Source organism: Propithecus coquereli, unplaced genomic scaffold (assembly GCF_000956105.1).
Source record: "Propithecus coquereli isolate 6110/MARCELLA unplaced genomic scaffold, Pcoq_1.0 Scaffold165, whole genome shotgun sequence".
Classification (NCBI taxonomy): Eukaryota; Metazoa; Chordata; class Mammalia; order Primates; family Indriidae; genus Propithecus; species Propithecus coquereli.
Genome location: NW_012141080.1, coordinates 1,353,066 through 1,363,459, shown reverse-complemented (window position 1 = coordinate 1,363,459; position 10,394 = coordinate 1,353,066). Strand labels below are relative to the sequence as shown.

At 47.6% G+C, this 10,394-nt stretch overlaps 1 protein-coding gene across 1 annotated transcript in view; it reads left to right on the top strand.

The window, feature by feature from the left end:
- The first annotated feature begins 2,633 nt into the window (after positions 1-2,633).
- The window catches only part of MLKL (mixed lineage kinase domain-like), a 34,373-nt gene continuing 26,612 nt past the window's right edge, over positions 2,634-10,394 (top strand). The window contains exons 1-4 of the mRNA XM_012641514.1: positions 2,634-2,809; positions 5,878-6,336; positions 8,502-8,576; positions 9,362-9,548. Coding sequence (XP_012496968.1) covers positions 5,880-6,336; positions 8,502-8,576; positions 9,362-9,548 — 719 coding nt within the window. The 5' untranslated portion in view covers positions 2,634-2,809; positions 5,878-5,879. The remainder of the gene's footprint in view (positions 2,810-5,877; positions 6,337-8,501; positions 8,577-9,361; positions 9,549-10,394) is intronic.

Sequence of the window (10,394 nt, the reverse complement as noted above, 5' to 3'; positions counted from 1 at the left end):
AGAGGCAATCACCTTCACCTTCACAGAAGAGCAAAATATAGGACGGGCTACGAGGCCCCCCCATCTCAAGGTATCTGGTGCTCATAGTGTGGCCGTGACATCAGGGACCACCTAGAGGGGCTAGAGAATCTTATCAAGTGTCAGGGTCAAAGGTTGGATGCAAAAGCAAGCATGAGACATTATCAAAATGCCAACACATCTAGCATGGTGGAAAAAGCCTGAAACTTACAACCTGTGATTGTGTTTATTTCTTATATTGGGAGAAGACACAAAAATTATCAAAAAAGTTTAATGTTTACTGGGGAGGCGAGGAGGATTTCAATTCTGATCAGTGTACAGTGAGTTGACTGACCCATGGTGATCTGAGCAATTTGCCTCACCTGATTCTCTGGCAATGACCCAGCTGCCCTGGCCAAGGCCAGGCCCAGAGCCATAACACTTATTTCTGGTATTGTGTTTATGTCTGGGTGTTCTCTGGCTGACCTGAAGAACTGCTCTCTTAATTCAGCTCTTTTCCATTCTTCCATTGGCTCTGGCCTCCAATCTCTGCCTTTGAACTCTGTACCATTTTTTTATTGTCCGCAGCACAACGACCAACTTGTAACAGGGCCCTATTAAATGCCAGACTTGTCTCCATCAAATCTCTGGCTGGCAGCATTAACGGGTCTTTGCACGTTCCCTGGCCTCTGCCGCCCTCTGATGGCAACACACAGCCCTGTCCCATTGTGACTGCCTTCACAGTGACAGTTTAGGAAGCAGGTATCTGTGATTTCAAAATTCCAGCACTTTCCCACTTTACCTGTTCTCTTGACGTACTTTCTTGACTCATCTGCCATTTTTGAGAGGAAACTGGAACTTCCTCTGTGCTGTATGTACATGAACTTTCCAGTTCTAACTTTCCAAAAAGCTATAACGGTTGCAAAATTTCAACGAGACCTTTCTTTATAGTTAGGTGCTTTGCCCAACGAATAAATTTTATCTATAAAGGATGCTATTTAATATAAGATGAATGTAAAATTTAGAAAATGCCAGGATTCTCATCTTTACTCCATCCCAGACATCTATAGCAGAGAAAAAGAAGAAATCAGAAATAAGAAAAAATCTTGTCCTAGCAAAGGCATGAAGGTAGGATTCTATCTTAATTTAGGTTCCCTAAAAATCAAAACCTAGGCTGGGTACGGGGCTCACGCCTATATTCCCAGCACTTTTCGAGGCCGAGGCGGAAGATCACTTGAGCCCAGGAGTTCCAGACCAGCCTGGGCAACATAGCAATACCCCTGTCTCTATAAAAAATTTAAAAATTAGCTGGTGTGGTGGAGTGTGCCTGTAGTCCCAGCTATTTGGGAGGTTAAGGCAGGAGGATAGGAAGATGGCTTGAGCCCAGGAGTTCGAGGTTACGGTGAGCTATGATCACACTACGACACTCCAGCCTGAGTGACAGAGCAAGACCCTGTCTCAAAAGAAAAATAGCTCACTGCAATCTCAAACAATCCTTCTGCCTCAGTCTTCTGAGTAGCTGGGACCAGATGTGTTGAATATTGATGGTGGGATAGTAAAAACCACGAGGATAGTAAAAACGATACTCTCAAAAAGTTATATGCTCTATGATTTTGTTTACGTGAGACCAGCGTACCCATCCCACAGCTGCTATGAGTGTTGACAATTACTAGGGCTCACACAGCTGCCCCCTTGTCTGGAGAACAGCCCTGGGCCAAGTGGAAGCTGCCTCTTGTTCCTGACTTCCCCATGGAGTCTGGCTGTGACTAATCTCCACTGAGACCACATCCTTGTTTAGCTTTTTTTCCTTCCTGCCCTATCCTACCTTCTGTCCTGAGAGCCTTCCTTCAATAAATCACTCATACCTGAATCTCCTGACCTAAGACAAGAAAAAAACTGATGGTGCAATAGCAGGGACAAATAAATGAATAAACAAAAACCCCAGACATCCTCCACCCGTGCTTTCCCAACCCAAAAAGTCTTTCCATACAATCCAAGTCTGTCCTTTCAGAGGAAAATAGTCCGATAAGTAAACGAATGGCATTGCTTAGACTTTCCAGCTGAGGACGCAGCCAACTTTGATAAAACATGACTCACACCCCGACAGAAAGCTTTGCAGTGGCCCTAGAGGAGGAAGTGTATCTCTTCCCTCCCTCCCTCCTTCTGCCCCCCACCCCGCCCAATATGAGCCGGCACACAGAGCGGACACAAGAACTTCCTCTCCAGTTTCAGCACATGTTTTTGCTCAACCTACTCTCATGCTTCCCGTACTGTGTCGTGGTGATAATAATAGTTCGCTGGGACCTTATTCCTTTCTGAATCCCCAGCCCCACGCGGAAGGCCTGGCACCCGTGAGTTCTCCATAAACAGTAACCGAGTGCATTTGGGGAGGGTCTGGCACAGTGTGCAAACGGAGGAAGTTGCCTTGGCTCTGAGCTGCCCAGGAAGGGCTTCTAGGGAGCCTGGCAGCTGGGGGGTGGGGGCAGGAGTGTCACAGCCTCCCCCCAGGCCCAGGCCCGGAGTGCGCAGGACAGAAACAGCCGTCCAACAGGCTGATTGGAAGGACGCTCCTCTGGCGCAGCTGTAGTGGCCGGGATTTCATTTTGGGCGGGACCGGGACCGGCCGGTCTCCGGCAGCCACGTGTGAAGTCCCGCAGAGCGCGGGCCACCCGAGGGAAGGAGGCGCGCGGGACCTCACGGTCTCTGACTTCTCCCCTGCGCAGGAGGCGGCCGTCGGAGAGAAGCCGGAGGAGCGGGCTTTCCGAACTGTGCTCGGGACGGGTTGGACGCACATCCCTCGGGAGGGACAAAGGTGAGCCTGGAATCATCCCCCGGCGCGGTCCCGGGAGGCGGCGGGCCGAGGGGCTGCAGCCGGAGACCTGGGCGGCAATGGGAGAACCCGGGGTGCGGGTGGGGAGGTGACAATTCCTGGAACTCAGACCGGGTTGGTTTCGTTTCCTCCGCTCTGGTGGGGGAGCTGCGTGCTCTGATCTTCCCCTTCTGCCAAAGCAGGACGCGGAACAGAGGTGGGGGGCGCGGGGTCAGGGGTCTCGGGAACTGGTTCGGAACTGTGCAAGCAGCCGGGGACAGACGAACTCCAGCTGGTCGGTGGAGAAATTTCCAAGTTAGATGATTCCAATTCTTAAGGATTAACGCCTCCTTCCGTTTCTGGGGCCCATTTTAGGCACCACGAAAGTGACCTATGGAGGGGACGAGGAAGGACTTATATTGTTACTACCGTTTTAAGATTTTTCACTTTTAAAATTAGTAACCTAGGCCTGGCGCGGTGGCTCACGCCTGTAATCCTAGCTCTCTGGGAGGCCAAGGCGGGTTGTTTGAGCGCAGGAGTTCGAGACCAGCCTGAGCAAGAGCGAGACCCTGTCTCTACTAAAAATGGAAAGAAATTAATCGGACACCTAAAAATATATAGAAAAAATTAGCCAGGCATGGTGGCGCATGCCTGTAGTCCCAGCTACTCGGGAGGCTGAGGCAGAAGGATTGCTTGAGCCCAGGAGTGTGAGGTTGCTGTGAGCTAGGCTGATGCCACGGCACTCACTCTAGCCCGGGCAAAAGAGTGAGACTCTGTCTCAAAAAAATTAGTAACCTTTTTTCTCATTGTTTTACTGCAAGTAACATATGAACATATTTAGTATTGTTAGTTTCACCTGTTATGTAAATAGCACTGCAGTGAACATCTTAGTATCCATCCATCTACACTCACACAAGCTTTCTACAGCGTAAGTTCCTAAAATTCAAATTGCTGAGTCAAAATATGTGTGTATTTATATTCCCTTTCTTCCCTTTGATGTCCTTATCATACACTCAATAAGCCCTAAACAGTTTTACTTATTGCAGTTTTCAATATATTTTAATATCTTGTAGGTAAGTCCTCTTGTTTTTTTTAAATCCTGGTTATCCCTACTACTCTCCTGTTTCAAATGAACCTTAGGATCATTTGGTTTCAATCACAAAGGGACTGAGGGAAGAGAGAGGTTGAGAGTAAGTAACTGGCTTCCTGGGCTTTCTTAGAGGAGCCAGGAACCTCCGCAGCAAACATTCCCCACCACCTAAATTAGCTCAGGTGCCCAATTTTGAACCAATCACTATGGCAGGCTATTAGGAATTCTCTGACGATTTAGATCAAGGTTTCTTAACCCCTGCATTATTGATGTCTGGGGCTGGATAAGTCTTTGTTGTGGGGGCTTTCCTGAGCATTATAGAACCCCTGGCCTCTACTTGCTAGGTGCCAGTAGTACCCATCCTCCAGTTGTGGTAACCAAAACTGTCTCCAGATATTGCCAGATATCCCCTGGGGGGAATAATCACCATTGACTGAAAACCACTGGCTTAGACTCATCACATCTCACCTGTGGAACCAAGGGTGGGGTCACTTCCACACTAACACATTGCTGAAGCGGGGAGGAGCAGAGGGCCACAGACAATCTGGGCAGTAAGAGGAAATAGAAAAATAGATTCTTCTAGGCAAGACAAATGTCCACCACAGTTCTCCAGACCTGGAAAACCTCTGAATCTTTCATTGCAAATGCCTCTGAAAGGGGAAGCACTTATACAATGAAGTCTTTTTGATGTCTAGGCCAAGGGGTGGAGGAAGGTAGAACAAATTTACAACTGGCTACAAGCACAACAGAAAGGGCTGGGAGTGAAGACAAGGGAGGCAGAGATTCTCAGGCACTGGAAAAAGAGAACAAAAGAAAAATTTGAGATTGACAGAAACCAACTTCTATTGCAATCCTGAATATCCTTGGCCAACTGTGGTCAAGGTTGCAAATTGGGGCTTCACGGGCAATGCCCAGTTGGCAGACGTGTTTTATTTGGCCCACATGGTGTTGGACTGCACAGTTTTTGACTTGGTTGCAAGATTTAAAATCAAGAGATTTGACATAAAAATCCAGATTTCTGGCTGCTCTTGAAAAACTGGAAAGGTCTTCCACTGCTGGGCCCTTTATTCTTGCAGATGGGGACTTGGTAGGTAACTCCTGTCTTCTTTAGACAGGGCACGCGCTTTCCAACCCACAGTCCTCTCTTGTTTTCGTGATGATGAGACCAGGAGTCAGTTGCCTTTATCATTGCATGTATGCTGCTTTCTTTCCTACAGGACGTTAGGAAGAAAATGAGCAATTTTTTGTATTCTTGCCTCTATCAAAATTAGACAAATGAAAGACAGACAAGGAAGTCCACATGTTTCAAGGAAAACCCAAGGAAGCATGTTTCTTTGTGGCAGTAGACTATTCCCAGCCCAGCTCACTTTACTCATGTGAGTTACCCACCTGACCCCCGAAAGCCCTATAATTTAGCAAGATATATTTGTTAGACTAGACGAAACTGATATGAAAATAGACCTCAAAATATAATGGCTCACACACAATAGAAGTTTATTCCTCTATCACTTAACAGTTCACAGCAGATGTTCCTTGTCTGTGGGTAGCTCTCCTCCAAGTGATGATCCAAGGACTCAGGATTCTTCCTTCTTGGGGCTCCACCATCTCTAGGGCCACAGCGTCCTGTGCATCCCAGTGGCAGAGGGAAGAGTGTGTAGAGGGGGCAAAGCTGCCTCAACCTGAGGTAGCACATGTCACGTGCACTCATCCCATTGGTGAGAACTAGTCACGTGGCCATATCAAACCACAGGAAGGCTGGGAGATGCAGTCCCAGCTGGACCTGCGCTTGCCAGCTACAACTCTGCTATTATAGAAGGGCAGAACAGATTTTGGTGGGCAGCAAGCCGTCTCTACCTTCCATGCAAATGGTGGGGAAACCTGTTCAGGCATTTCCATCACAGACCTCTGTGAGCCTCCCTTAGCCAAGTAGTAAATACACGGGGGATTCTGGACCTCACCAAGTCCTATCCACTTCTTCCAGCTATGGAGAGATTGGGGCAGATCATCTCCTTATGCAATCTCATCTACAAAAAGTGTGAAGAGATGAAATACTGCCAGAGACAGTGCCGGCGTCTAGGGGAGCGTGTCCTCAGCCTGCTCCCGGCTCTCGAGATGCTCCAGAAGCAAGTAAATGGGAACCTGCCCCCTGAGGAGGTAACCGCCGCCCTGGACCGGTTCCAGGCTGCCCTGGAGGAGGCTAAGAAGCAGATAGAAAAGTTCAAAGATAAGGCCAAAATGTGGAAGTTTCTACTGTCGGGCCAAAACAAAATACTCTTCAAGGAAGTGAACGAGAAGCTGAGTGATGCCCGGGAGGCGCTCTCGCTGCTACTTCAGGCTGACCAGCGGATGTCTGCTTTAAGCGTCAGCCGAAGAGCGTCCTGGCTACGAGAAGATCAGGGGGACGCAGAGGAAGACTTGCGAGCTTTCCAAATTCTGAGGAGTAAGTTGGATTTTGGGGGGAGGGTGAGGGTGCAGTTGGGGGCATTTTAGTCTCACTTTAATTCGCAAAGGAGCAGGAAGGATGAAGTTTGAGCAGTTGTGTGTACTTGTAGCTCAGAACTAACATCCCTGGGCCCAGCTATGGTGGGGGCCGGTGAAATGTGGGCGAGCCAGTGTGGGAGAGGGGAGAAGACACTGATGTGTCTCTTTTGACTCTGCATTTTCTCTTTGATGTGATACCTGGGATTCCAGAAGCTCCTTCCAGCCTTAGTTTCCCCAGGATCCTCAGTTAAGCTGTAAACTGTCCAGGAAGAAGAATTAACTAAGAAACATAAATTGTGTACAGCATGCCTGGCACTGTTGTAAGTGTGAGGGATGCAGCAGCGCACAGCAAAACAGACAAGATCTCTGCCCTCATGGAATGTACAGTCTGCTGATAGAGAGCTGAGTAAATTGTTTTATCTAAAGGAATGAAAACCATAAAGGAGGTAATGAGACACAAAGTGACAATGGGTACAGAGAGAGTGGTCAAAGTGACCACTCTCTGATGGGGTGGCATTTGAATGGACACCTTGAATAATAAGAAGGAGCTATCCATATAAAGATAAGGGGGAAGAGAAATCCAGGGAGAGAAAACAGCAAAGGCCCTGAGGTGGGAATAAATATGGCATTTGCCAGGAATAGCCAGGGGGCCAGGGTGGCTTTGGCACAGTAAGCAAGGGAGAGCAAGTGGTACCAGATGAAAGCGGGGAAGTAGGCCAGGAGATACAGGAGCCAGGACATGCAAGGCTGTGTAGGTTTGAGCAGAAATTAAGGCTTTATTCTAAGAATCATTGGAAGCCAGTGAAGGGAACGTGAGCCTGTCATGATTTGATTTGGATTAAAAGAAAATCATCCCTCTGGCTGCCATGTTTCAGTTGGACTATAGTGGGATGTGTTAGTCAATTACTGATGCACTAATGCTGCATAACAAACCACCCCAAAACTCAGAGGCTTAAAACAATGATGATTAACTCTCATGTCCAGGGGTATGCAGATCTGTTGGGGTTTTCCTGATCTCAGGTGAGCTGGGCTGGGCGTGGCTACAGGCACCAGGGCCAATTTGAGTCCATTCTTCCCGTCTCATTCTGAAGCCCAGGCTGAGGGAACAGTGAGTACCTGATGAATTGCGAGAAGGCAAGCCCAGCTGTGCTGGCACATTTCAAGTCTCTACTATGTCACGTCCACCAACATGCAAAGGAGGTCATGTTGCCAAGCCCAACGTGAAGAGACAGGGAAGTAGAGTGTGCCCACTACGAGGCTATGGCAAAGGTGTGGACATATGGTACTACTACCTGGGAGGAAGGCTTGGGGTCAATAATTCAACCTACCCCCGGTGCCGGAATGGAAGTGTGAGCCCAGTTAGGAGACTACGTTAGAGGCTAGGTAAATGATGACAGTGGCTTGAACTCGGGTGGCCCTAGTTGGATTTTGTGGGGAGCAAGGCCCTAACGGGAAGAAGCGTGGGCTAGGTTGGAGGTGGGGGAAGGAAGCAGAGCCTGGACCACCAGAAGAGGGAAGAGAGGGAAAGATGGAAACCAGCGTGGCCTCGTTACACTTTGGCAGATCCTGGTGATATGAATTCAAACCCTTCCCTCTTGTAAGGATTGTGGGTGGAGAGAGAGGGAGTGAGGAAAGGGTGGGGCACACATGGATGAACCTCCTGGGTACAGTGAACAGCCACTCAGCATCATAAGGAAACAAGTTTATTTCTCATTCAGGCAACGTCCAGGACACTCTCCCAGGTGACTGGGTGACTGTCCTCTTTCCAGAATGCTTTCAATAGTATGGCACTTTCGTGGTGACACAAACTTCCCTCGTTCCCAAAGAAGCCAGATTGGAACCTTGAGAAGAGTCAATGAAATGCTTCCTCAGGGAAGTGACAGATGTCTCTTTCACTTCGTTTCTTGGCCAAAGCAAGTCACATGGCCATGCTTCAAGGCATTTCCTATGTGCTTAGAAGTAGAAAGCCGAATATTGGTGAGCAATAGCCATTCCCACTACAATGAATGTGAGAGGTAAAAAATGGTATCTCAGTGGCTTTAATTAGCATTTTGGTTTTGATTAGCATGTGGTTTTAATTTGCATTTCTATTTTTGAGTATTTGCTGTCCTTTTTTTCCTGCAGAAACTGAAACTATAGAAGCTTCTTTGAGGCAGCTGGAAAGCACCATGAAAGAAATAAAGGAAACCTTGAGGCAGTGTAAGTTACCAGGTGCCCTGCTGCTTCCAGTGGCCCAAACTAGAAGTCATCAGTTTACTGGAACTCCAGCCTCCCCCTGCCCCTGCCCTTGTCATTTTCTGTGCTGGAAGGCAGGAAGCAGCCCACAGGTTTGGGGATGCATTCATGGCTAGCCCAGGCTTCCATCCACATGGTGGCATTTGAAGGGGGCTTCTCAACCACCAAGGTATCTTCTAGCACCTATCAAAATGCTAAAAACTTCCCCTATGAATAGCATCAAAGCTTCACTTCACTTGCTGAATTTCTAAGAAGAAATTCAAATCAAACTTAAAGGATACCGCCTTCCAGGAGCTCCCAGCCATGGGTGGAGGAGGGGAGAGGAAAGACAGACAGTGAATACACAACAGCAGTGAAGTTACTGAGCTTCAACTTTGTCCCTAAGTATGAGATCTAAAATGACAAGACCAGATGCTAGGGCTCAGGGGCCAAGCTGTGTGGCAACAGGAGTAGACAGAACTCCGGGAGGAGAGAGAGGGTTTTGGGTGGGGGTTGAGGCTGGAGAGATGGGCAGGGTTTGGAGAGGAGGGAAGGGATATGCACGACATAGCTGTGCCTCTGTCGGTCACCCAGAGGCATTGGAACCTCTCCCCTGGGTTGAGTCAGCCAGAATTCTGCTCCAGCAAGGGCCAGCTCTGGTTCATGGTAAAGACCTTCCCACTCACATGTCACAAAGATGCCACTTCCCTGAGGACCCTTTCCACAGCCCATTTACTGTTTATCTTCTTCTGTCCTGGGGCTGAGGTCAGACCTACCACCAAAACCCACGCATAAGATCCCTCCAGAAGAAGTCAAGGAGATTAAGAAGGAGGAGCTTACAGGGTCCCCATGGATCCTGCTAAAGGAAGATGAATTCAGCACACTTTATAAAGGAGAATATCACAGATCTCAAGTATCCATAAAAGTATTCAACAAACCCCAGGCCAAAAGCATTGGGTAAGTCATTTTGTATGGTTCTCTCTGTCGCTCCCCAAGGAGAGAGGCATATTGTCACCACTTTTAGATGGGGAAACCTGGGCCCCAGGGTCAAATGGGGGTCAAATGACTTGCCCTCTATTATTGAAGAGCAAAGTCTTGACTTAAACACATACCTTTCCACCTTGATTCTAGATCCTTCTCTCCTTGATTCATATATTTATGTATTTTTAAAACTTTTTTCCCTTTCAATCATGTTTCTCAGTTCCCCATCCCCTCCACAGACAGTAATTCTGGTGGGTTTTGTTTGTGTGTACTCCTGTAGAATGTGTGTATGCATTTTTAATTTTCACAACTGGTAGCGTTATATGTCTGTTGCCTACTTTCCTTACTCTTTTGACTCAGCATCATGGAACGTGTTCTGTACCTGGAGTCCTTCCCTTCTGTTTGCCATCCATGGCGTAGATCCACATTTTGCCTATTTTTTCCAAAGACGGAACCCGGTGTGCTTCCCAGTTTCCCCTGCCAAAAATAATGCCGCATAAATATCCCTTTATGGACCTGTATGACAATTCTTTGGGATATAATGCCAAGAGAGAATTGATGGATAATAGGGTATGTATGTATTAAATTAACTAAGAACTAGCAGGCAACTTCTCAGAATGAAGTGTGTATACCTACACTTGCGCCAGCAATGCATGAGAGCTCCTGTATCACACATACCCACCTACCCTTGGTGTTATCCAGTTTTTTAACATGTTTCGCCCTTACAGTTATAAAATGATTGATATCTTGTGGCTATTTTAATTTGCATTTCTCTGTTTACTAATGAATTCAAACATTTATTTGTATGTGGTTTTTCTCTTT